This window comes from Protopterus annectens, chromosome 10.part0 (genome assembly GCF_019279795.1).
Source record: "Protopterus annectens isolate FY-2018-M chromosome 10.part0, PAN1.0, whole genome shotgun sequence".
In the NCBI taxonomy this organism is placed as follows: Eukaryota; Metazoa; Chordata; order Ceratodontiformes; family Protopteridae; genus Protopterus; species Protopterus annectens.
The window spans coordinates 1,718,070,130-1,718,096,155 of NC_056744.1; the positions used below are offsets into that span (position 1 = coordinate 1,718,070,130).

Here is a 26,026-nt window from a genome sequence, read left to right on the forward strand (position 1 = left end):
GGAACATATTCTGACCTTACATAAACATTTTTCTTTTGTTTATATGCACCCAAAGATTTTTCCATGGCCTGCCCAGTCTCAAATATTAAGTCACAAAAAGTCTCTTTATTAATTAAAATAAATGCTCTTACCTCTTTTGTTTTGACACCTAAAAGTGCTATGACAGAGTCCCAAGCCTCATAGCTGTCCACATTTTCTTCATTTTTACTGCTCACATGCACTGTATACTCACATGTACTGTATACTTCTTTTATTTCTTCTTTGTTCCTTCTCAACAGTTTGTGCATACATTTTTGTCTCTGGAACCTTTTGTGGTGCAGTCCCTTCTTTTCCTTTTTCTTCTATTTTTCCCATTATGTCACTCCATAAAATTGCCGCTTCACTTTCTGGCTCACTTTGGTTTACCACTTCTTCCAAATATTCATCCTGCTCCCCGATTGAAGGGTTGTAATTATGTATTTTTCAGAGGTAAGTGTCTCTCCTTCAAACAGTCTCCTCTGAAAGTTTCCCTCTGAATCATCTCTGTTACAGCTACAATCTCCTTTTCCTCCAATGCCACTGTTCTCTTTGCACCCACATAATCAGAAAAAACTTCTGGTAGCGATTCAACCATTTCAACTACATTTTCAGCAACTCTCACTCCAGTTTCAGCAAAAGCTGAATCAGCCATGTTTTCTATCTATTCCTCCTGGTTGCCTCCATGCCTGGACAGGAAACAGGAAGTCAGGATGTGTAACACATAAAGCCTTCCCCCAACTACCAAGAGTACGGGAAGTTCCCTGATGCCATGACCAAATTTCCACTAACAATATAAATACTACCTCTGGTCTCCCCTGAAAAGAAGCCACTAGCTTAGTGGGTCTAACGTTCAGCAAAGGATGGATGGACAGGATAGATAGATAGATAGATAGATAGATAGATAGATAGATAGATAGATAGATAGAGATGTGTGCACCACAGCCAGTTAATACATTCTCCAAAATGCTTTCAGCTTCTTTGGCTGCAACACCACTGAGTGCGCACACACCAGGATTCCTATGCAAATGTATTCTGCAAGGTTGAAATTAAATCTACCATCCAAGGTATCCAAGCTGTACCCCTCGGTGGTGCAGAAGCTGAAAACAAAAATAGATACAAAAGAAGTAACTATAATGACGGCTCATTCTAGATTGACTAGCTCCAGTCTGCCTGTAACATCACCTCCAGAATGTCAGCCATAAATGATTAGTTACAATGTAGAGGTATGAAAAAACATAAAAAAGTAACAATTTTGGGCACATGAAACAATGTATGTACAAACAGAACTCCTATAGTATTATGACTTACAAACTGCAGGTGCCACACATTTTATGGCCATTTTAAAACAGAGAACATACAGAGTTATAATTTTCCCTTAGTTTTCCCCTGTGGCAGTGCCACTGTTTAGAACTGAGCACCAAACTTTTATTTTATTTTTTATTTTATTTTGACATTTGTTTACCGGGTTGGTCTGACTGGGTCTACAGACCCCATTTTCAGCAGAGGCCTGGCGAGAAAAGCTCCATATACAGTACAATACAAATACAGTATAATCCAATACAATAAAAATTACATTAGGAATACTATACAAAAAATAAGCTGAAAGAACAAACTGCTACAAGATATTAAAATATATTACAACACATCTAGAGAATTCTATACAGTTAAAACACTACAGACAATAATAGTCACTCTCACCATATATGATGTAGACATTGCCCAAACAATAGTACATAGGTAGTGCAATGTATGACATTGACTGTTACAGTACAAGCAAAACAGAATGTTAGTTTCAGTTAGGAAAATAGCAGCCAGAAAGTTAGTGATGCAGATAGTGAGAGAGAGTTGAGAATAATAGAAGCAATAAAGCCTGAGCCGTAGTTTGAGGATATGGTACAGAAACAGAGAAGGAGCTAGGAGAGCCTTAGTATCTTGCAGTCTGTGAGGGATTGAAATGTGACAGAAGAGGAAGACCTGAGCATTAGGCTTGCTTTATGCAGGAGCAAAGCCATGTATATTTGAGATGATTTTTTAAAGAGGCTTTGAAATAGGTTAGTGCAGGCATATACCTGGTAGCTAGAAGTAGTGAATTCCAAAGTAAAGAGACAGAGTAGGACTACAGAGAGTGTCCATGTTTTCTTGTGGGTTTTGAGATAGCTAAGCGATTTTTGTCTTCTGATCATAGGGATCCATTTGGTGTGTAAGGTGTGACTAGATTGGCTAGTGTAGGGCAGGCAGTAGGCTTGAAAATAAGATTGTGTAAGGTGGATAGCTGAACAAAGGCAAGTTGGTAGGGGAGTTCAAGCCAGTTTAATTGTAGGAGAGGTTTACAGTGGTGTGTGTGTGATATTTAGTTTGTGGCAAACTTTGCAACTTTGTTGTAGCACTGTTCCAACTTGCTAAGGGTAGCATTTTGTAAGTTAGTTAAGATAGATGCGCCATAAAGAAGGGAGGGAAGTAATTTATTTTTGCAAGGGTAGTTTTGGTTACTGCAGTAACAAAATGTTTGTTTCTATATTAGAGTCCCAGTTTTTGATGAGTTTTTTTTTTTATATTTTGCTGTATATGGGGGTCAAATGAAAGTTTGTCAATGATAACACCTAGAAGTTTGGTTTCCTGCACTATTTGAATGACAGTGTTGTCAGATGCAAGGATGTTGAAATGATCAGTGATAGGGGAGGTATTTTTGGGATGAAAGAGTACTAGTTTTGTCTTCTTTGGATTAAGAAAGAGTTGGGCATTTCTTAGCCAGGATTCGACTACAGTAAAGGACTGTTGACTTTTTAAAGTAGTTCTGTAGTGATTGAGCAGTGCAGATTATGGTGGAATCATCAGCATACTGAATGAGGGTCCCAGGGTGAGAGGCAGTGTGAAGGTCGTTTGTGAAAATGTTGAAGAGTAGGGGTCCTAGGATGGAGCCTTGGGGGACTCCGGTAGGGTTGTGGAGGAAGGGTGAGAGTTCAAGGGACCATTTCACTGCTTGTTTACAATCTTTGAGATAGCTCTGAAACTATTTTACTGTGTTATGTGAGAAGCCTAGGTTAGACAGTGTGTTCAAAAGTAAGGGGTGAGACACTGTGTCAAAGGCCTTGGAAAGATCAAGGAATACTGAGGCTGTATAGCATCCTGCATCTCTGGCCTTGTTCATGGTGTATGTAAAAGACAATAGGGCTGTAGCTGTGCTGTGTCTAGGGTGGAAGCCATGTTGGGTTTTGGTTAAATGGTTGTTTTGCAATAGATATTGCATTACCTGCTGATGGATACCTCTCTCGAGAATTTTGGCTATGGGTGACAAGATGGATATAGGACAGAAATTGAATGGATCAAAATAGTTGCCTCCTTTGTGGATGGGGGTGATGTAATATTGTTTCCATATGGTAGGCACTTTTGATTTGGATAAAGACCCATTTATAAGGATACTGACTGGGTAGGCGACTGAGTTAGCAGCCAGTTTGAGGTAGTATGGGGGGAGATTATCAGCTGAGATAGAGCAGTTTTTTAGTTTTTGTAGCAGTTTCTTAATGGTGTCAGTGGATATGGGTTGAAATGAGAATGGGGTATGACATTTTGTTGAGTAGGGGGGTTAGTTATGAATGGGTTAGAAGTAGTTGATGGCCTGGGGTTGGTGTCTGAATAGGTTGAAGGGGGGGTACAGCATTAGGGGTGTTAGCCAAGTCCAAAATTGATTTTATGAAGTGCTTGTTAAAGTTTTTGGCTATTTGTGATGGAGAGGTATCTGGTGATAGGTTGTGCACTCCATTTCTTCCAGGGTTAAGTAGAGAAGATATGGAGTGCCAAAATTTACTGGGGTTGATTTTTATGCTGGAGTTAAAGCTGGGAATAATATGACTTCTTATCTCTATTGATTAGTTTTGTCACTTTGTTACGTAGTGTTTTGAAATTGACATGATTTTGTTCATGTTTGTTTAGTTTCCAGGGTGACCAGGCTAGGTCCCTTTGCTTCATCAGGTGTTTACACTCCTTAGAGAGCCATGGTGCTTCATCAGGTGTTTACATTCCTTAGAGAGCCATGGTGCTTCATCAGGTGTTTACATTCCTTAGAGAGTCATGGTGCTGAGTTCCTTTTGATTCTTTTCATATGAATGGGAGCTGGTGTATTAAGTATGTGAAGGAAGGTGTTATTAAAGTACAGTACAGCATCATTAAGGGGTGCCCACTCTATTTCCTGTAGGCGATTGTTGAATTTATGCTGACAAAAATTAGTTGAGTTCCTAACTGATTTTATAGTGTGCACTCTTAGTTGTTGGGAGTTTGTTCTAAGGGAATAAGTTGGTAGATGATCGCTCAGGGAGTTGGACAGTGTACCAGAAGAGAGGTAATTGGCAGGGTGGGATACTAGAATCCAGTCTAAGGTGGATTGGCAGGTAAAATCTTTTTTGTATCTTGTTGGAGCATTGATAAGCTGAGAAAAAACATATAGATTTATACTATTTGTGGGGGTGTCAGAAGCTATGGTTTGCCAATGAATATTTACGTCTCCTAAGATTATTGTTTCAAGGTTTATTGTTTGGGATGTCTAGGATAAAATATTTTCCATTGCTGGTATATTGTTACCTGGTGGGATATATATTACTATTATGCAAATTATTTTTGATATATTGAGGTTCATAAAGGAGATTAGTACCTCAGCACTGGAAAAGGTGGTTATATTACTGGTGTAGGGTGTGATGTTGAGTGTAGAGGGATAGAGAAGTGCTATGCCTCCCCCTTTTTTTAGATCTCTTCTGGTTATTGCAAAGTTTGGAGGTATTATTTCTGAGTCTTTTACACCAGGGTGTAGCCATGTTTCTGTAAGGGCTAGTATGTCAGGTTTATTTTAATCAAATGAGGCATGCAATTGTGCTATTTTATTACATATACTTCTAAGGTTCAGCGTAAGTATGTTTAAATTTTTGGGGTTATTCTTTTGGTTAGGATTAGAAGGTGGACCAGGGTTAGGATGTATGTCTCCACATTTGAGTAGGTAGGTAATGAGGAAGGAGTACCATGGAAAGTGTTTTTTATCCCTAGGTGATGATACTGGTGTCAAGTGTGGTTTTGTAGGAGGTGAGGAGGCCAACTTGTGGCTTGAATAATATGGGAGGGTATAGGGGAAAAGCTGAGAGGAGATATGCAAGAAGCTGTGTTGTTTATTGGGGTGATGGCTGGAGGAGGTTGTTGAGGTGTGTTGATGTGCGGGGGTAAGCGAGGATACAGCTGCCAATGAGGTTGAGAATTAAGAGTAAAGAAGCTAGGCAGGTAAGGAGCAGAATGTCAACTGTGATAGTGGGTTTAACAGTAGTAAAAGTGGTACTTGTGTTAGAATGTAATATCAGATATAAACAGAGATTTTGTTATCTACTGATATATTTACAGCTACAGGTAAGGTTGGAAATAATTTCACTGCAGGATGGGCTTTGACAATGTGGTTAGGTGTTTTGCCAGTGGTTTGTGATAAGAAGGGGTGGGGGAGATGTGACTGGTCGGTAGTACAATTATGACGCAATATTAGTTTATGTGCATAATAGAAGAGAAGGTGGTAAGCCTGGAGTTAATGTAAGACAGTCTGAGGCAGTGATAGTATTGTGATGGTAAAATAGAGTAAGATGCAAAGAATTATAGTAGGGGGGATGAGAATTCAAGCTGATAGATGTAAGGGGAAGCAGATAAGTTTGGTTAAATAAAAGTAGGTAAGGTGTGAATGAATGTGAGTGTGGACAAGGTACAGTTGTACATAACTGGATCAGAGGAATGAGGGGGAGTGGTTTGCTTGGGATATGATTAGAGGTGCTGGGGGAGGGTGGGATATCTGGGAAGGCCAGAGGAACCGAGCGAATGGAGTGTGAAGAAATCTTGCAGATGGTTTACCACCATAAACAATCAGTGAGGTGGAATATTCCTGAATACAAAGACAAAGTGACTGAACTCAAAAAACTTGACAGGAGTCACAGCATCTAATTTTATAGTTATGGGCTTTTCAATATCTTTTCCAGGCATCTATTACACTGATAAGAGTAAAATATGCTGAAGTGTTAATGTAGCTTCACCTTCAGCAGTAAAATGCCTATGAGTAAGTGGGGTGGGGATATCCTTCCAGCAGATTCAACACTAGAAACACAACACACAAGTGCATGACTTAACAAATTAAATGATTAGTCTATGAATTTGTCTTACATACATTTAACTCAGTGTATGTTTTCCTTGTGGAATTTTGCAACTGCAAGTGAACTTCAGCTGTGCAAGTTCTTTAGGTAGTGGGTTGTTTCACTTCTTGTAGAGTGAAGCAGCTGGATGGACTAATTTTAACATTTTTAACATTAAAGAATGAGTTTACCTTTCTTTCTAAAATGTGGTTGTTGTAATTTGACTTGCATGATCTGGAAGACGTAGCCAGTATTGTTGCAGCATTTAAGATCTCAGTCATGTGACTGAAAGCTGCTCCTCTAGTCGTTAATCAGTTTAAATGAGTTATTGCTGCAACAGAAATGATTTGACAGACTTTCACTGGCCTGATGAGATGACTAGGTAGACACGTTAAATAGCTCATTATCATTCAGAAACAGGAGTACAACTTCTTCGCACATAACTATGCTTTCAGTTGTATACTTCACATCAACTATCCAACTGCTTTCTGATAACAAACATGCTCAAAAGGAGTTCATGAATGCTGCAACAAAAATCATCCTCTAATGTAATCTGTACTTGAAATTACAACTTTTGTAACTCTGCAAAAAATATACTAATATTTCATAATGTATAGATTGCATCTGCTGCCTTGGGTCATGGTTATAAAAGGTCACTAGACAAGTCCATCAACGTACATGAATGTAAACAATATAAACACATTAACCAAATAACAAATAAAGAATTGTAGTAAAGTATGGATGGTGGGATACGTTTCACCTTTGTAAACAAATAATTTAGAGTTCAATAAAATTTAGAGTAAGGTTGGTTGGGGGTTAGGCTTTTACATACGTACACAACAATTCAATATGTAGAAAAGTAGGGTAAACTGGATTAAGCTTTCCTCTGTGTAAACAAATAATTCATGATGTGGTACGGTATGGAATGTGGCATAGACTTTCAACTGTTGGAAAAAGGCAAAATACTGTTGCAAGATAGATTGTGGTGGGATCAGCTTTTAGTTGTTTAAATCAGTGATTCAATGTAGCAATTTAAACAATTCTGGGTTAAGCTTTCACATGTGTAAGCAAGTGACCAACTGCTGCAAGATAAAGTATGCTGGGTTTATAAATAACAGACTATTGGAATATTTATCAAAAACAACCTTTTTTTTTGCTCCATATTTGAGAGATCAGATCAGAAATGTTGCATACTTGGTGGATGTTGGACGGAGTTTGTCAAAAAGCTTCACCTACTATCAATATTGGTACGCTTTACCTTGGTGAAAAAGTACATGCTTATGTAAACCTCCCTACACAGCAGTATAAGATAGGAACACTTTATTTCACTGCTTCTCATTAACTTCTGTGAAGAACTGAATAATTATTATTTAAATCAATCCAAAGCGCTTAAGAATAGAAATCAGTGACCATATAGACAAATTGACTGATTTACAGTTAATAGTCTCCTTCACCTTTTTCACGTGGATTACAGCTGAATCCTCTTCATGGATTTACACATTTTCTACAATGACTGTATATACTCATAGTGTAGTCAATACACACATTCTTCTTACCAGGCCTTTACCCATATCCATAAAGCCACTGTGCCAGGCATAACGTTATATTAGTCAGCTAGTAAAATGAATTGTGAACTTTAAAAACTGCAAATTCTGACAAATACGTAATCTGGTCTACTGTGCCAAATTTCACAAGAATTGATGTTTTCCAACTGCCTCCTGAGTCTAACTTCTGAAATGTTATAAGGTACTATTAAAAAATGAATACAATGAAACAGAGAAAAAGTTCAATATTCTTTGTTTATAATGTCACGTCTTTCACAACACCTACCACCTCCCAGTACAATGCCACTGCTATTGCAATAGCCTTGTTTACATTAAAAATAAATGTTGCATGTATGGATTTAGCCAAGGTTATCATTACCATATTATACTGTATTAGCTTCAGTGTACCGCTTAGTAAATTTTCCATTTTCCTCTAAAAGCATCAATATCAGTGCAAAACAAGTTATTAAAATGCATGAATGAGCTTTTCACTTACTGCTGAATTCACCTTCTTGATTACCATTTTGTTTTGTGATATTTTTTCCGTCCATATCACACTTTGGCTGTTCATCATAATCTTGTTTAAGTAGCAGTAATAATTTTTCTGGGAGGATTTTGTATCCTGCATATAAAAAAAATGCAAAACCATATCAATTATTTTAAATTTTATTCTTCCCTAGTGCTCTTACAATGTGAATAAACATAGTGTACAGACTAGAAACTTCTTTTGATAAGATTAGAATATGTTCCCTCAGTCTGTAAGTACGGTTCCTTGTAGTTATTCATACAAGCTTATTTTACTGAAAGAATTGCAGTGTAATCAATTTTAAAATAAAATAAAAAACACTTACTTAGAAGAAGCAGAGCTTAAAATTCTAACCTTTTGTGATCAGTGCAAGCTTAATATTAAATACTTTTGTACAGACATTATTTCTTGTAGTTGTGTAACTATTCATTACGCAAGTTTATAGTTATATCAAACCACATTCAAAATCAATTCACAATGTTTGTTTTCTAATGAAGTTACCAGTAGTGTATTTCCGATGAGGAACTTTTTATTGACATTTGAAAATAGTATATCTAGTTATAATTACATGTTAAAACAGAAGACAATTCAGAATCTCTTAACATTTCTTAGAAAGCCGATGCTTGGAAATGCATACACCTTCTGTTAGATGTAAAGGTATTCTGAAGCCTATCAAATTGCTGCATCTATTGAGTCTAAGAATGCTGTGACCTGCTGTGACAGAAGGAGGTATTGCCAGCACAGGTAGCTGGAATTTTGTAAAACATATATGTCATTTGTGAATATCAAACTAATTTATATAAGATGCTTGTGTCACAAATGTATTAGAACTGTATGCCATGTGTATATCAAACTGTTCTGTACAGATGTTTGTATTGAAAGGGCATATTTAAATTACTGTGTTTAAAATGCATCCACAGTGTGCCCTACTGGAAGAGAACAGAAATATACATGCACTAGTGTAACTGTTTAAATGTATACATTTTAAACAGTGGAAACTGGAACACAGGAGGTTAACCTCACTCCACCAAACTTTAGAAAATATCTGATATTAAATTACTTTAAAGGCTACACCATAAAGATGGTTCAATGCAGCTAGCATCAGAAAGTCTGTACTAGGAAGCATTCTGAATTTTCTTTAAGGTGAACTAATTACTATTTTAGAAGCATGAAGGAATGTAATTGTTTTATGAATTCCAGCATCTGCCAATTTCTGAGCAAAAGCCCTTGCATGAGTATTTTTACAGGTAGATGCTAAATGCTACCAGCTGCCAGTAATGGGGGTTTTGGCCTGGGAACTAGAAGTCAGATCACAGGAAATTATGTAATTCTGCAAGCTATCCCAGCAGTAATATTTTAGATATTTTCCGAAGTCTCTTAGTGAGACAGAGCATTCTGCATTCTGTCTTGGACCAGACAACAAAAAGCACCATTCACCACATCTGCCTTGCTCTGTAATAAGTAAGTTTCTAAGGAACAGTATAATTCTCTTAGATACAGTCAGGAATATAGCGAAGCTTAGTTTAGATTTTGTTTTTCTTTATTTGTGTGAGCCTGTACTGCAATGTTATATTAAATATTTCCTGTGATTTTGAACTCTGATGTTACTCTGAATGTATATTTCATTTTGTCTTGTTCTTTTATTATTTATTTATGTATTAAGAGTACTTGCATATTTTTTGGTGACACTGTGTGGGCCACTCCTAACAGCCTTACACTTGGTCAAACTACCATTTTTATTAATATTACACAGTAAGACTGGACACACTTTGTTTAGGGCCAGAAAGTAGCTGATAAGGAGTGACTGGTGGTAGTGGTAACTATCTTATAGTCTGGGCAGAATGGGGCATAACTAGAAAACCTGTGCCAGCCTTTCCAAGGTGCGTGTGTGTGTGTGTGTGTGTGTGTGTGTGTGTGTGTGTGTGTGTGTCAGTGTCAGCTACTTCGGCAGGGACATGAAGGACTGGTTGGACAGACAGAGTGCAGGAGGTCTTGGCTTGGTCACTCAACTGAGATCGCAATTCTTCATTTGTGCCAGTGGTAAGTCTTATTGGGGAACTGCAGAAAGAGGGAGAAACCAGTCCTAGACTGACTGTGGTCTCTGTGTGCTCCTAAGGGAAATTGCACTTGATGCAGAGAGCAGCATCTGGAAATACGGTGTGTGTACCTGTTATCCTCTCAGTGAACTTCCCCAGCTGTTGCCAGTGGTGAGGACTGAGGCTCCTTGATTACTGGTTGGCAATGTTAGGTCATCACACCTGCATATTAGAGAGCTCTGCCTTAAGGGGGGACTGTGGTAAGTATCAGCTTACAGGTTAAAAAGTTATGTTCTCAGATTATACATGTTTGTGAATGGGATTACAAAATTCTCTTATAAATAGCAATTTAGTGACTATGGTTTATATTTTAAACCAACGAACAAAGATGTACCTCTCACCAGGCTGGATAAGGAGAAAGTCATGGTTAGTTTTCTGTCAGTTGCCAGAATCCACCATATCACATACACACTGGAGTCTCTCAACAGGTACTGCTAGGACTCTATCACAGTCCATATTGGCATGAATGACTTGAGACGTACCTCCCTGGACTATATGAAGAGAGACGTGATTGAGCTCACTGATTATGTGCCCCAGGCAGGTATGTCCCTAGTCTTAAGCAGCATTCTGCCGTCACCCAGAATAATGCCTCAATGAGGATGATGATGACGTGATTGAGCTCACTGATTATGTGCCCCAGGCAGGTATGTCCCTAGCCTTAAGCAGCATTCTGCCGTCACCCAGAATAATGCCTCAATGAGGATGATGATGATATGTCTTTTGGCTTTTCCCGGTTAGGGGTCGCCACAGCGGAACTCCGGTCCGCTAATGATTGGTAGTTGATTTTTACATGCCGAGTTACCAGCCCTGATGCACAACCTTCAACGAAGGTACGCCCATTCATGCACATCTCCACGCAGAAGATGCTCTAGCTGAGAATCGAACCAGACAGCATCTTACTGTGAGGCGACAACGCTACCGCAGCACCACCACCGCAAGAATAATGCTTCAATATAAATAGAAAATGATTGACTTCAACAATTGGCTTAGTTTCTGGTGTCATCCCAGGGGGATTTAATACCTGACAGCCTGGGAAGATATGACTGACAGACCATGATGCTTTACCAGAGATGGCCTGCATCTGTCTCATCTGGGCTTCAGGCTTCTGGAAAAGGTTCTTGCCTCTCCCATAGTGCCTTTTTTAGGAAAATTGATGAGATTAAAACTATCAACATATAAATTTCAACAAAATACAAATTAAAGATCATGCTGCTAAATGCTAGGAGTCTAAACATGAAACTGCACTCATTGCAAGCATTCTTAACCCTGGCAAATGCTGACATCTGTGCAATCACATAAACCTGGTTCAAAGCTGTGGAGAGCACCCCAACCTTACCTGGTTACTCATTCTATCATGCATTCAGACCCCAAACTGTAGGCAGTAAAGCCAAAGGCGGTGGAGTTTCAATATATATTAAAGACATACACACCTCCATGCTGGTCAAAAGTATGATACACAGGAGACACTCCAGGTGCAGTTAACCATTGACAAGACCCCTGTTCAAATCATAGCTAGCTACCAGCCCCCCAAATCTGACTCAAGATGCCCAGTCTGCCTATATGGACCTTTTCAAATCTATCAAGATTCAACCCACCCTGATTTCGGGTGACTAACTGCCCAAACATAGATTGGAAGAAGTACTCAAGTCAGAACACAAATGCCCAGAGATTCCTTGATTTTGTCAATGCAAATGCCTAGGAACAGCTAGTTGATACCCCCACGAGAGGTGAAAATATCTTGGACTTGGTATTAACCAACATGAGTAACCACTGCAGCATCCTTACAGTATCATTCTCCCAGGTAAGATCCAACCATAAAGCGGTCACGTTCGAAGTCACCATCTCCCCCAATCCCCATCTAGCTAGGGTCAGACATAAAAACTTCTTCAAAGCTGACTACAGCCTCCTGAGGAATGTTATAAACAGGTTCACAGCCCCCTCCCCCACTGTAGGAACTGGTACCAATATCCAAAACTACACCAAAGCACTATATCAGCATTTATATAGATGCATGGAATCAGGAATACCTGACAGGACTAAATCATCCCCTGAAGGAAAAGTAAACCTCTCTGGTGCACATCTGCATTAAATAAACTCTATAAGAAAAGGAGAAAATTGCTGTCCAAGACCAAGAAGGAGCAAGTGCCCAATTGGAAGCAATGTCTTCTTAGCCTGAACAAGCAAATAAGAGCACTAGTGAAATCCTTTAAAGTAAACTTAGAATATAAATTGGCCACATCTACTAGAGACAATCATAAGGCCTTCGTCACACGTCTGCAACCTCAAAGGTAGGTTCATAGATAGGTACTAGGCTATTGGCCCTAGGGCCTATATAAGCCTAGCCAAAAAGGTACCCTGGCCTTCGCTACCCAAGAAAATTATTTTCCTGTGCCGCTGTCAAGCGGAGCCACAGAAGTGATCCCCAGAGTGAATTTCCTATTTCCCATCCAATCAAGATTTTTCTTGAAAAGTGCTATTGAGGAGCTCTGTTTCACATAGATAGGTAGTCTGTTCCAGAGTATGGGAAGTCTCTGGGACAGGAATCTATCCCTCCAGCATGTTCTGTTTATTGTGGTGACAAGGTTTAGGTTCCTAGAGTTGTAGCTTGGAGGGACTGGGATTTCTTTAAGTGGAGCATGTCCAACAGCTCTGAGTTTGACATAGCTTTGTATGTTAGACAGAGAGCCCCTCTGAGTAGGCGATATGCGACAGAGTAAAGCTGGAGTTTTTTGAGACGGTCTGCGTAGGGCATATGTTTGAGGCCAGTAATCCTCTTTGTGAGGTATTTCTGCGGCCTTTCCAGCTGTTGTAGATGTCTTGTGAGGTACATACCAAAAGGGGCACTGTACTCTATTAATGGGTCTAATGAGTGAGGAGTAGAGGGGAACAATGACCTCTTTTTTTCTGGATGAGAAACCTTTTTTGATGACGTGTGCCACATAGAAGGATTTCCTGACCAATGTGGTGATATGATTATCAAAGGAGAGACTACTGTCCACCTGTGTTCCAAGGTCTCTTAGCACATTTTCTTTGTTAAGTAGACTACTGTCTATGTGGTAGTGCATGGGTACAGAGTTTTTACCAAAGGGGATGACAATGCACATTTTGGCATTGAGCTTGAGGCCATGGCTTTGAAACCAGGCATCTGTCTCAGTGAGGCCCTTTTGTAGGATGTCCACATCGTTAGGAGTTTTGATTATGGCTCCTAGTTTGCAGTCATCTGTGAACTTAGTTAGCCAAAGACCTTCTGTGTTAGCCTGTATAGCCTGTACTTCAGAGAAGTAGATACCAAACAGGAGAGGACCCAGGACTGAACCCTGTGGTACTCTACTTGTCATTGGTCTGACGTCTGATTTGGAGTCTGCTTGTGGGTTCTGTCAGTAAGCCAGTTGGCAACTCATCTTGTGACATAGGGATTTATACCTAGTTTAGTGAGTTTACCTATAATTCCAGTGGGGGGATGGCATTGAATGCCTTGGCGAGATCTAGATAGGATGTGTGAACCACCTTACCCTCATCTACATCTTTGGTGACTGCTTCAAAGAAGTCTGTTAGGTATAGGAGACATGATCTGCCTTTTACAAACCCGAACTGTGTGTGGTCCAGAGTTTGGAGATCTCCAATGTCTTTGTTTATGAGTTCCATGATGATACGTTCCATGGCCTTGCAGACAAGGCTCATCAGGCTAATGGGGCGGTTGTTCCCAGGGTCCCTTTGTGGAGTGGGATAACCATTGCGATGTGTCATTCAATGGGCACAAAGCCGGAGGTGAGGCTATGACTGAACATGGTACTTAGGTGGGGTGCCATTTCATTCTGTAGTTTGTGTAGAAGGCAACCTGGGATGTTGTCAGGTCCCATGGATGCTGTGTACTTGGCTTTGAAGAGTGAGGTTTTCACCTGTGCAGCCATGATTACAGGAACTTTGCATTCTTCCGGTATAGAGATGGGCCCTTTAGGGGGTGAGAGGGGGGTAGAGTTAGCACTGAACCTATCTGCCAGGATGTTGGCAATATCAGTTTGTTCTGTATATTTAGTGCCATTGTGCTGTAACTCAGAGCAGATCTGAGTATTGCCATTGGGATTCTTGACATAGCTATAGAATGCTTTGTGGTTGTCTTTAGAATCAGTGGCGATTTTGTTTTCATAACTTTAGAGGATTTTATGAAGGATCTCAGTATCTTACTGAGGCTGACCAGGGAGTTCCTCCAGTCATGAGATTTTACTCTTTTTTGCAACAGGTTCTTTCTTCTGTTGTAGAGTTTGTTTATGGCAGAAGACCACCAGATTGGCTTCCTTTTTTGGAGGATAGCATCTTGGTTCTGTTAAGGATAGCATGATCCATGCACCTGTGTAAGTGCTTATAAAGTGCATTTGTGTAGGATTCAGCAGTCGTACCTCTATTGTCCTTCTGTACGAGTGTCGTGAAGTTTGCCACTTCTGTCTTAAGAAGCATGACATCAGCTTTGGAGAAATTTTTTACGGCTGTTTCCCTAATGGGGTTGGGGGCGGGATGAGGAAGTTTAGGGTGATTAGCTTGTGGTTGAATCTGACCAATGAGGAATTGAATCTGGTGTGGAAACCCATTTGCCCATGTTGATGATGACCAGGTCTAGGATATTGCTGCCCCTGGTGGGGGTGTGGAAAAGTTGATCCAAGGCGTTGGAATTTATGAATTCCAGAAAACGTTGAGCAAAAGAGTTGGTACATGAGTAGTTTTTCCAGTTAATGGTGATGTAGTTGAAATCACCCATTATTAGGATGCTGGGTTGCACCCTAATATTTTCCAGTGTATCAAGAAAAGAGGAGTGGGAATCCTGGGACATGGTGGGGGGTATGTAGTAAGCTACAATCTGGATTGCGGTCTTGCCCAGAGTTAGTTGAACTTGGACAATCTCGGATGCATTATGCTGAGCAAAAAACTTGGAGGTGTGGATAGTCTTAATGAATATGGACACGCCTCCGCCTTTAGTGTTTCGGTCCGGGTTAGGTGGCTGAAAGGTGTGGTACGAATTATAGCCTGGTAATGCAGGAGTGCTCTCTGGAGCTTCGAAACAGGTCTCTGTCACTGCACAGATGTCAATGTTCTCCATTTTAAGGAGTGCCGCGAGGGAGTGCATTTTGAGGTTTAAACTTCTAGCATCGAGTAGCATTACCCTCAGATTTTGCTTGCTTGTACCTGTTACGGTGGCGAATTTGTCATTTGGTCCTTGCCTAAAAAAGGTACTACAGGGGTGGCAAGAAATCTTTGCCAGTATCCGGAATCCCAAGGCTGACAGGTGCAGGCCATCTCTAGCAAAGCATTGTGGTCTGTCGATCATGTCATCCCAGGCAGACAAATACTGGATTCCCTAAGAATGACACCAGAAGCTTAGCCAATTGTTGAAGTCAATCATTTTGTCCTTGTACTGTGGTATCATTATGGGTGATGACAGGATGCTACTCAGGGCTAGGGTAATACCTGCCTGGGCTACAAGATCGGAGAGCTCCTCCACGTCTCTTTTCATGAAGTCCAGGGAGGTACATCTCAGGTCATTCACACCAACATGGACAATGACATTGTCATATTTGTACTTGTTGTGGAGTGACCTGAGTGCATGCATTATGTGGCAGATCCTGGCACCCAACAGGCAGCTGACAGTAACTTTCTCCTTGTTTAGCCTGGGGAGTGGAACATCAGTGTGCCTGACTATAGAGTCACCTATGACTAGAGTGTTGGGTCTGTCATGCCTTATGGGCTGTAGTTGAGTGGCACACTGAGTTTGTGTGCTATGTGTCATTTGGGTTGTGTTGGGGGGTGGAGGTTGCTTGCATTTCTGCTTTGGAGGTCTCGCTCGTTTGGGCAGATTTTTATTGACAGCCTCCATGAATGTAGGCATGTGTTTTGTGCTTCTATGTGTGTGTTTTGGTGGTGTAGGTTTTGAGGGACTATGTGATGAGTGTGGTGTGGTGCAAGTGTTTACCTTCTCTTGACTGTCTAGTCCAGTCTTTGGTGAAGAGAGCTTTGCTTCCAGTTTGGCTAGATACGTGCATCTCTCACAGGTTGTAGTGTTGGATGGTAGGAGGAGAGGGTTGTCTATGTACATGAGGCAATTGCTGCATTGCCCCAAGATGCCCAGATTCATCAGGTAGACAGGAGAAAACACCAGGAGCTGACCTTTATTATTTATTTATTAAGTACTAAAGAATGTTTTCCTCTAGACAACTGAGGAAAGTTGAGTGCACTAGTAATTTGTAGCTTATTTAGCACCCAGTTCTGTTTAGAACTGATGGTCAAGGACACCACATATACAAATGTCGTAGATATAGCAAACTGGCTGGCTGATAGATTCAGTGAAAACTTCAGCCCTCTGTCCCCCCAGTAAATCAGGACATCCCCAGTACCGGCCCCCTTCCTCTTATATCTAGGGAACAGGTCATCACTGCTCTCTCACAGGCAAAAAATACAGCTTCCATTGGACGCAATAACATCCCAGGCTGCATCCTATATGAACTCAGACAGGAACCTGCAGCATCATTAGGCACCCTAGTCAACCAAAGCCTGAGTACTGGCTTTGTCCCAGCTGAGTGGAGGATAGCCACTGTCATCCCTTTGCACAAAGGTGAAGCATCCACCGATCCAGGAAATTAAAGACCCATCAGCCTAACTAGCCTGATACCATGGAACGGATTATCATGGACCTCATTAACAAGGACACTGGTAACCTCCAAACACTCAAATCCCACAGCTTGCATTCGTCAAGGGGAGATCATGTCTGTTAAAAATCTGGTTCAGTTCTTTGTGACAGTCAGCAAAGCCATGGACTTGGGGAAGATGGTGCACACCGCCTACCTTGACCTGGCCAAAGCCTTCGACACTAATCCCCACTCGGGCATAATAGATAAACTCTCTCAATGAGGCATCAATCTGTATGTTACCAGATGAGTAGCAAACTGGCTCACCGATAGAACCCACCTAGTCAAAATAGTGGAAGCCACATCAAGCAGCAAGACCTGTAACAAGTGGCGTATTCCAGGGTTCGGTCTTGGGACCTCTGTTATTTGGGATATACTTTTCTGAGATGCCTTCCAAAACCAGTGGGTTATGGCTGACCAAGTTTGCAAAGGACTGCAAGCTGGGTGCTGTCATCAATTCCCCTAATGATGTGGACATAAATGACTGGTGCCAGAAACACGGCCTAAAATGGAATACCAAAAAATGCATCATCATCCCATTTGGGGAGAGTGACATCCCCACAAATTATTACATTAATAACACTGTTCTAAGCATGCAGTCAGTCATGAAGGATACAAGCACCCAGATTGATAGCAACCTGACCTTTGACCACCATGTTGCTTCCATTGTAAGAAAACTTTCTACATGCCCCACCTCGTTAGTAACAGTATCTCATCCAGGGACAAGGAGGTCATAACATCCCTGTAATTTTCCCTTATAAGGCCCATTACTGAGTATAATGCCCCTTGCAAAGCACATGCAGCAGCTGGAGAGACCAAAGAGGTTGCTCACCAGGAGAATCCAGGGCCTCAAACATCTACCATACACAGACAGGCTAAAAGCCCTATCCCTCTACTCAGTTTCATACAGACTTCTCAGAGGTGAGCTCTGTCTGGCATACAAGGTGATCACGGACCCCTACTTGATGGACTGCTGCATATCTGCAAGTTAAGCTGCAGGCGAGTAACCCACATGTGCGGCCTTAACCTGGTCAGTGACATCAGCAGGACTTGTTGGTAGGAAAGATTTGTGTCCCAGAGACTCCCGCATCTGTGGAATAGACTCCCTCTCCATGTCAAGCAGAGTACCTCTTTACCCCTTTTTAAGTGCAACCTGGATAACTGGATAGGGAACAGAAAATGCACCCCTGGGATTCCACCTGTGTCCCTGGTGGAGAGGGGCATCAGGTGCCGACTTGTATAAACATGAGCTAAACTCTTGGCTAGGCTTATAAGGGCCTCAGGGCCAATAGCCTAAAAACCTCCTATGATCCTATGAAATATTCCCAAAATCATAAGCAAGCATTGGTATGAGAAAACACAGGACACAAACTAAATTAGGTACACACATATACCCAGTTAAATCACAGACTAGTCTAACTCCAGCGGTCTTAAGCCTCACAATTTTTGTAATATTCATGCCCTGCCCAACTGCTAGAACCCTCTTTTTGTGTTATAAGAGCCATTATTTACACCACTGACCCACACTACATACTAAGAACAAATCTTATAAATAAACTGTGAATGAACTTCTACTTGACTTACTTTTAAATTGACTAAATTCTGCTTTCTTCACTTACAAAGCTAACACTTTATTATATGGTATACATATTTGCATCCTAATATACACCTTACTTCATACATGCTTAAACACCCTGCACCTATCATCTATGCACATTTTACAATTCTGCTGTCTTTCCCCACAGTAATACTAAAAATGAAATACAACAAAAATCACACAGAAAAATAGCTCACAATAATTCACCTTCTCCAAATCACTTTTTACATTTCTATGTTATCAGGCAAAACAATAAGCCTTGCATTGTAAGGTTGCCTTTAAATGCCGGTATGCATGCAGTATAACTGACCTTCATACAGGATTGTTTCTTCTTAGACTTAAACACAATTTCTTTAAGTCAAGGCAGTATGTTCCACAAAAGTCGAAGAGAGAGGGAGAGAGGTACTTCAAAATAAAAATGCCTTCTTTAACATGTCCCTACCAATTCATCCAGTCATTACATTTCAGGCATAAACTTTGCAAACAACCAAATCTAACAAATTTTTCAACTAAACAGTCAATAAAAAGACAAATAAAGCATTTTCTGAAAAAAAATGCATCTACTTTTCATAATATATAGAATGCAGGACTTTAATTTAAAGTGTGAAACACAGTATAATGCAGTTATATTTTGAATTTCTGCTCATTATAAAGAATCAAACATATGCATCCAAGTTCTATCAGACTGTGTATTTCTGAGAAGAACAGAAAAGTTATATCCAAAGAGCATCTCAAACCTGTATTTGAATCCCATTCAGTACTACATATCTTGGCAAACAGTATTCTATATAAAGAAAACCAACTGACTTGGAAACAGCACTGAATAAAAAATAAGAAATAGTTTATTCCTTTAAAAGGTAGTGCTGTTTTAATGTCACAGATGTGATTACTATTTGCTATTTAACTGTCAATCACTTGGTGTCACAACTGCAACATGTCTTCTGCAAAAAGTTGTTATGAGAAAATGATGATGTCAAACACTGGACTCCAGAACACATGAAATCCTGGGCTGTTACAAACGTTATTCACCGACATCAAAGTAAGGTATAAAACTTACTGTTTTAATCATGTTCTGAATCAAATTTGAGTAACAAATGCTAAAAGTTGGGTACAACTTCTTTATACGCACACACACACACACACACACACACACACACACACACACACACACACACACACACACACACACACACACACACACTATCAAATTATACCGTTTTGAAGCATGAAGTGTGTTTTGCATTTTTTCTTCATCAGTTAATATACAAGGTGCTGTATTTCTATACTAAATGCATCCACAGGAGATTATTAATTTCTAGTACAACTTTGTTGTGTTATGTGAAGCCATAATGAAAATCTTAGCAATGAAAAGGGGAAATAAAGATTAAACTGAGAATTAAGAAAATAGATTGCTGCAAAGTTAAGAATATAATTTCCTCTTCAGCCCTCTTTCTCCTCCTTCTTCTTCCTCTGTAACTCTCTTTCTTTTATTTACTATTCCTCCCATTTTGACACTTAATTTAGTTGTGCTTGGGATGTTCACTAATATATTTTAAGCAAAAACATAAACTCCTGATGCTGCAGAAACCACATTGAAGGAACAAAAAAACAGTGTAAAATCCAGTGCTCTTTATTGTACGTAAGCGCTTTCGCAACCAGTCCTGGTTGCTTCCTCAGACCAAAAACTACAAAAAAAATCATCATTCCATCTTTAAATCCCACAAATGTTGACTACACAAGTAGTACTGCAAGTATGATTGACACTACAGTGTGATCAGTGCTGTTGTTGACCACACAAGAAGTACTGCAAGTATGATTGACACTACAGTGCGATCAGTGCTGTTGCTGACCACACAAGTAGCACTGCAGGTATGATCGGCACTACAAGTGTGATCAGTGCTGTTGTTGACCACACAAGTAGCGCTGCAGGTATGATTGACACTACAGTGTGATCAGTGCTGTTGGTGAGTTAATTCAAAATAATATTATGTACCTGTAATAATCCAAGAAACTGCAATGCTGGACAGAGCAGGATTTTAGCATTATAGGATACTCGAACACAATGGAAGACTGCCTGAAACTGTATGGTTTCTGTATTATTCATGTAATCTCCACCATTACAGGGCTCAACCCTGATACCTGGTGACTGTCTCTATGGAGTCTGTAGGTTTCTCCATTTCTCCTGCATCTATATAGGTTTTCTACAGGTGTTCCCATTTCTTTCTCTTACCAAACACATAATGGTTCAACTGAATTCTGGAACTGCCCATTTGTGTTTTATATCCTAGTCCTTGTGGCCATGGTTATGGCTGCAAAGGGGTCCACAGCAGACCAGTTCATTTATCCAGCTTAAAAATAAATAATTCCAGGAAGAGCACTTTATTATGGGAATTAAACTTCAGAATAAATACTTCACTTCCTATAATAACGCTACACTTACCTACTGATACCAAGCTTTCATAGTTCTGCACCATCACTTCCTTGTGTAGCTCCTTGTCTTGTTTTCTTAACATCTTCCACTCCTCTTCTGAAAAAGTGACAGCAACATCCTCAAATGTTTCTGGTGCCTGTAAAAGATACATGGTGTTAATCACCCCTGTTTTTACAGCTTGCAACAGAAAAATCAGCAGTTTTCAGACACAAACATTGTCATTTGTTATTAGAAGTGTAGTTACCATGCTACCTCAGTAACACAATTCGGACCTTAGCCAACAGTAAATGGTTGACACACCATTTTAGTAAAATGTAAAGGGTAATGCTAGCAGACAAAGGAAACTCTCCCTACTCTCTGTTGGCAGTATAGTAGTGTGGAGTCATGGGGTTGGCTGACATTAACAATTCAGTAAAGAAAAAGAGCAAAATGTCACAATTTAACAGCAGAGTATCTGTGCAAGGGATTTTAAATTATTTTGACCACATGATTCTGTAAAGTAGCAATAAAAATTTCAAATGCGAAATAACCACAAATACAACTTTTAAAGCTTAACCTTTATTAAAATATTAAAATGCGCATACTTACCACCTTAGTAACAATGTGTTTAAGAAGGATTAAAGGTTGCAAGCTTAAAAATTTAGACTATTTCTAAGAATAAGACATGTCAAATCACAATTTACAAAACATCTTACCCAACAAAAACTGTCAGATTAATTTAATGGTGCATTCCAAGTGCATGTAAAATACTGATTTTAAAACACCAAGTGGATTGTAATAAAAAAGTATTTTATGTCAATGATCAGTTAGAATTATTCACAGTCCTCTATCTTAGTTCTTTTTCTAGAAAATACCAAACTATTAGACTGTCCAAGTTTTTACGCTATAGACCCCTTAAATGTTATAATATTCTCATTCTCGCTATTTTATTTCTGTTTCCTATACATACCTTTTTATAGTAGTTTAAAATCTTAAATGACCTGATCTGAAACACAAGCCAGCCCTGTTCTTAATAATAAAATTCTACACTTTTGTGTATCCCTCAAACATGCATTTTTATATCTTGCACTTTATGTATGGAACATTTCCACATCTTGTATCATGATTGTATCAACTGGAACTTGCATAATGATTTACACTCTTACCCTTTCTATATACTACCCTAGGTGAACTCACAAAGCTCTCTCTCTTAGCAATAGTATATCATTAAAGCCGACCAAAGTCTTCTTTACTATTTCGGTCATTTTAAATACATTTAACTAAAAGCAAAAACGTAATAAATTTCCATCCATTTCTATTTTTTCAGTTTGTTTGTAACAAGTGACTTGCCAGGTTTGCAATTCTGACTTACCTCTATGGGCTTCCTTCATTTTATTATTCTCCTGTCCTTGCTGTACATTATAACACTGAAGGAAAAGCAAAACTCAAAGGTACAGTGGTAAGCAGTTCAGTGTAAAATAAAGGTTGAAATTGTGAGGAGTGAGTAAGAGTAACCTGTCCAGCAGCCTTAATATTTTAATGCATTAAAAAGAACAGTGCACAGTTTAGTTTTATTTAAAGGTAGCCAGTACACATTTTCTTAGGGCTACAAGGTAATGATTTCTGAAAACATAAATACTTTTTTTCACATCTGGGAGGGGAAGAGAGATTAGAAAAAAAGAGAGACAGCAATCAGTGTAAGTGGGAACACAGGCTATAACATGTGCTTTAGCATGGGTAGTCTTCATTTTATATTAGGTAATGCCTGTGGGTGTGGCTGTCGATTTGGCACAATTGTTCCAATCTGGAGAGTTAAACTTCACTTGCTGAATGTGTATATAGTTTTGTGCATTTGTTCTAAGTTAATACAGAATAGGGTGTTCCAAGACTGTATTCAGTGTTTTTTCTGTAGGTTTACATAAAAAAATGCCTTGAAAACATAAAATACGTTCAAATGGAGATGAGGAGAGACAGTATAAAATACTACCCTGCCAAACAACATGTGCATGTAAGACAAAAGACAGAAATATACATTCAAAAAACTGTCATTTATAATGGGTAGGTACAACAGCTTTTTATCATAATGGCTACTCTGTCCATATTATCTTAGAATGTAAATGTCCTTACAGGTATAGACAGAAAGCAGACAGTATGTATGTCTTTCGGCTTTTCCCAGTTAGGGGTTGTCACAGCGGAACTCCGGTCCACTCATTATTGGCAGTGGATTTTATGGTGCTGAGCTGCCAGCCCAATGCCCAACCTTCAATGAAGGCATGCCCATTCACGCTCGCACCTACCTGCATGCCTTTAATGTCACTCGACCGCGGGGAGGGCATACAAACTCCACACAGAAGGTGCTGCAGCCAAGAATTGAATGGGAGAGCCTCATGCTGTGACGCGATAATGCTAACCGCTGCACCACCGTATTGAACTATATTAATAAATGCAGAGTGCAAGCAGCAATGCTGCAGAAGATATATATGGAAAAAATAAGCATGTAGATTTGACAAAGAATGTATTTTATTGAATATCCATCCTGAAATCCTAAGGGAAAAAGTGATAATAATGATTATTAGAGGGGCTCCAATAGTAACAGAAGAGGAAAAAAATATATAATATTTGATTTGTGGTAGTAAGGGATTATTGGCAAAGGAGGAGAATTACATTGTCATGTACTATTCCACATAAAACTGCTATTACAGAGCTTAAGAAAATTTGGGGAGAAATAATTAGCTTTAGAGCTGCTGACAAAGGTTAAAGTATTGCAAAATAAACGGAATCTCACAGGGAAAAAAAAAGAGGTGGAACTGCAGAGTGCTAAAGAGAAAATAAGGGGCTTTATCAATAATACTTATGAGTTTAGAAAGATCAGTTTTAAACAGCTATTTTCTGATAGGAAATCCAGAGCACAAAAACATTTAGCACAACAACTTAGGTGACAGAAAATAGAAAGGGCTGTCATCAGACTTAAGGAGTCTATGGCAAGAAAAATAGACATCCTACAGGGGTTTAGAGCTATTTCTGAAATTTCATGAAAATCTGTATAAAATAAAAGAATGTGGAAACCAAGAATTAGCATAAATGGCAATATTTATGGAAGTCTAACTTATGCCAAAGTTAGAGGAAGAGGAGACACAACAACTAATAGTAAGCCAAGAGGAGATGAAACAAAACTGGTAATATATAATAAATCTGCAGGGAATCCTCCAGGAACAGACAATACTTCTGTGGTAGTCAGAAAGATCTGGAAGATTTTTTTAACATTATTTTACAAGGTGGGGAAGCACCAGCATCTTGGAAGGCAGCGGCAATGGCTGTATTAACCAAAAAAAGGGTGAAGTTCCAGCTTCATACAGACCCATTTCAATTTTAAATCATTATTATGAGTATTTATGCAAATACCAGTAAAAAGAATGGCAAAGGTGTTGTCAGAATTGACAGATAAAAGTGTTATTTTGTGAAGGAGAGGCAAACATTTGACAAAATTAACATAACGATGACCCAGAATGAAGCACAATCTAAGAACATTATGCAGTTAGTGAGTTTTGACGTAGAGAAAGCATTCAACACAGTAGGCTGCAATTTTGTGAGTAGGACATGGGAAGCATTTACATTCCATGATATAATAATGAAGAATCTGAGGCAAGATTTATTTACCGTTTTATTACAGGTTAACTGGACTGGTCTTTTGACCCTTTTCAACCACAACCAGAGCTAATGACCAGAAAACACATCGCAGTCTTTCAGTCAACAGTATTCCATACAAAATTAAATACATATCAATATTCAGAACATAATAGTACGACTGAATGCAGACAGGAAAAGATTAAAAGACCATGTGAGAGTATACTGAGAAAAGAAAAATTGTACAAAAAAACACAAGCTAAGATATGTATAAAGTACAGTGCGATCATACATAAAATACATAAACTCCAATGTGCATGTGAAATATATGCATGAAATATGCCAGATTAAGAGGCTGAGACAAGTTTCTTAAATGCATTCTATTACTCACGATATGTGAAAGGGAATAGGAGGGGTCCTCTCTGGTAAGCTGTGTCTGTATAGAGGAACCAAGCAAGGGTGTCCTTGTTTCCCCCTTTGTTATTTGCTTTTTATTTAGAGCCATTGACAAAGAAAATAACAGACTCAGAAATACAGGGATATGGTTGGTATACAGTAATCAAGAAACATTGGCTTTATTTTCAGATACTAATTTGTACTTGACAAATCCAGAAAAGAACATCTCAGTGGATAGTTACAAGTCTTTTTGGAATATAAAATTAATGAAGATAAAAACACTGGCTATAGCCATAAGTTATGTGCCTACACATGAACTGGTTCAGCAGTACCCATGTTGATGGGGGACATGAGATGAAGTATTTAGGAGTATGGATTAGAAAGGTTTCTGTGATGGCAGCTAAGGATATGTGGGAAGTGAGTAAACAAAGCACAACACCAAAACTGAGAAACTGGAAATGGATATTGCTAGTAAGATGCAGGAAGTGAAAATGTTTTTAGCCCCTTTAGCTTTATATGCATGTCGGGTACATTTTTATCAACCATAGAAGAGGTTAAGGACAATAACTAAAAAGAGTTGAAGGAATTTATCTGGGAGTGAAAGATTGTAAGTTCAGTGGAATGAGCTGATCCTCCCAATACAATAAGATGGTTTAGGATTATCTGATTTGTAGGGATATTTTAGAGCTAAAATGTTATAGTTTCATAAACATAACATAATTAGAAGGTTAAAACTGAAAGTGGAAAGGGATGATGATGAAGCAGGGTGGGGGTGGGTGGAGTTCAAGAAATGAGGGAATTGAGAAAGGACATTTTTGAAGTGGGGATGACTGCAACTACGTATACAGAAATAGAGAAGGGGACTGGAATTTAATGGAAATAACTGGCAAAGGATTCAACCAAATAACTAGAGAGGGAAGGTAACAGAGTAGGATGAGACCAAGCAGAAGTTTGAACTGCAGGTTACAGACTGTCTTCCCTTCCAGGGACTGATTTCA

General features: G+C 39.3%; 1 protein-coding gene across 1 annotated transcript in view; it reads right to left on the minus strand.

The window, feature by feature from the left end:
• The window catches only part of LOC122814467 (zinc finger protein 91-like), a 493,609-nt gene that overhangs the window by 442,377 nt on the left and 25,206 nt on the right, over positions 1–26,026 (minus strand). The window contains exons 4-5 of the mRNA XM_044087047.1: positions 21,039–21,165; positions 8,202–8,327 (exon numbers count right to left, since the gene is read on the minus strand). Coding sequence (XP_043942982.1) covers positions 8,202–8,327; positions 21,039–21,165 — 253 coding nt within the window. The remainder of the gene's footprint in view (positions 1–8,201; positions 8,328–21,038; positions 21,166–26,026) is intronic.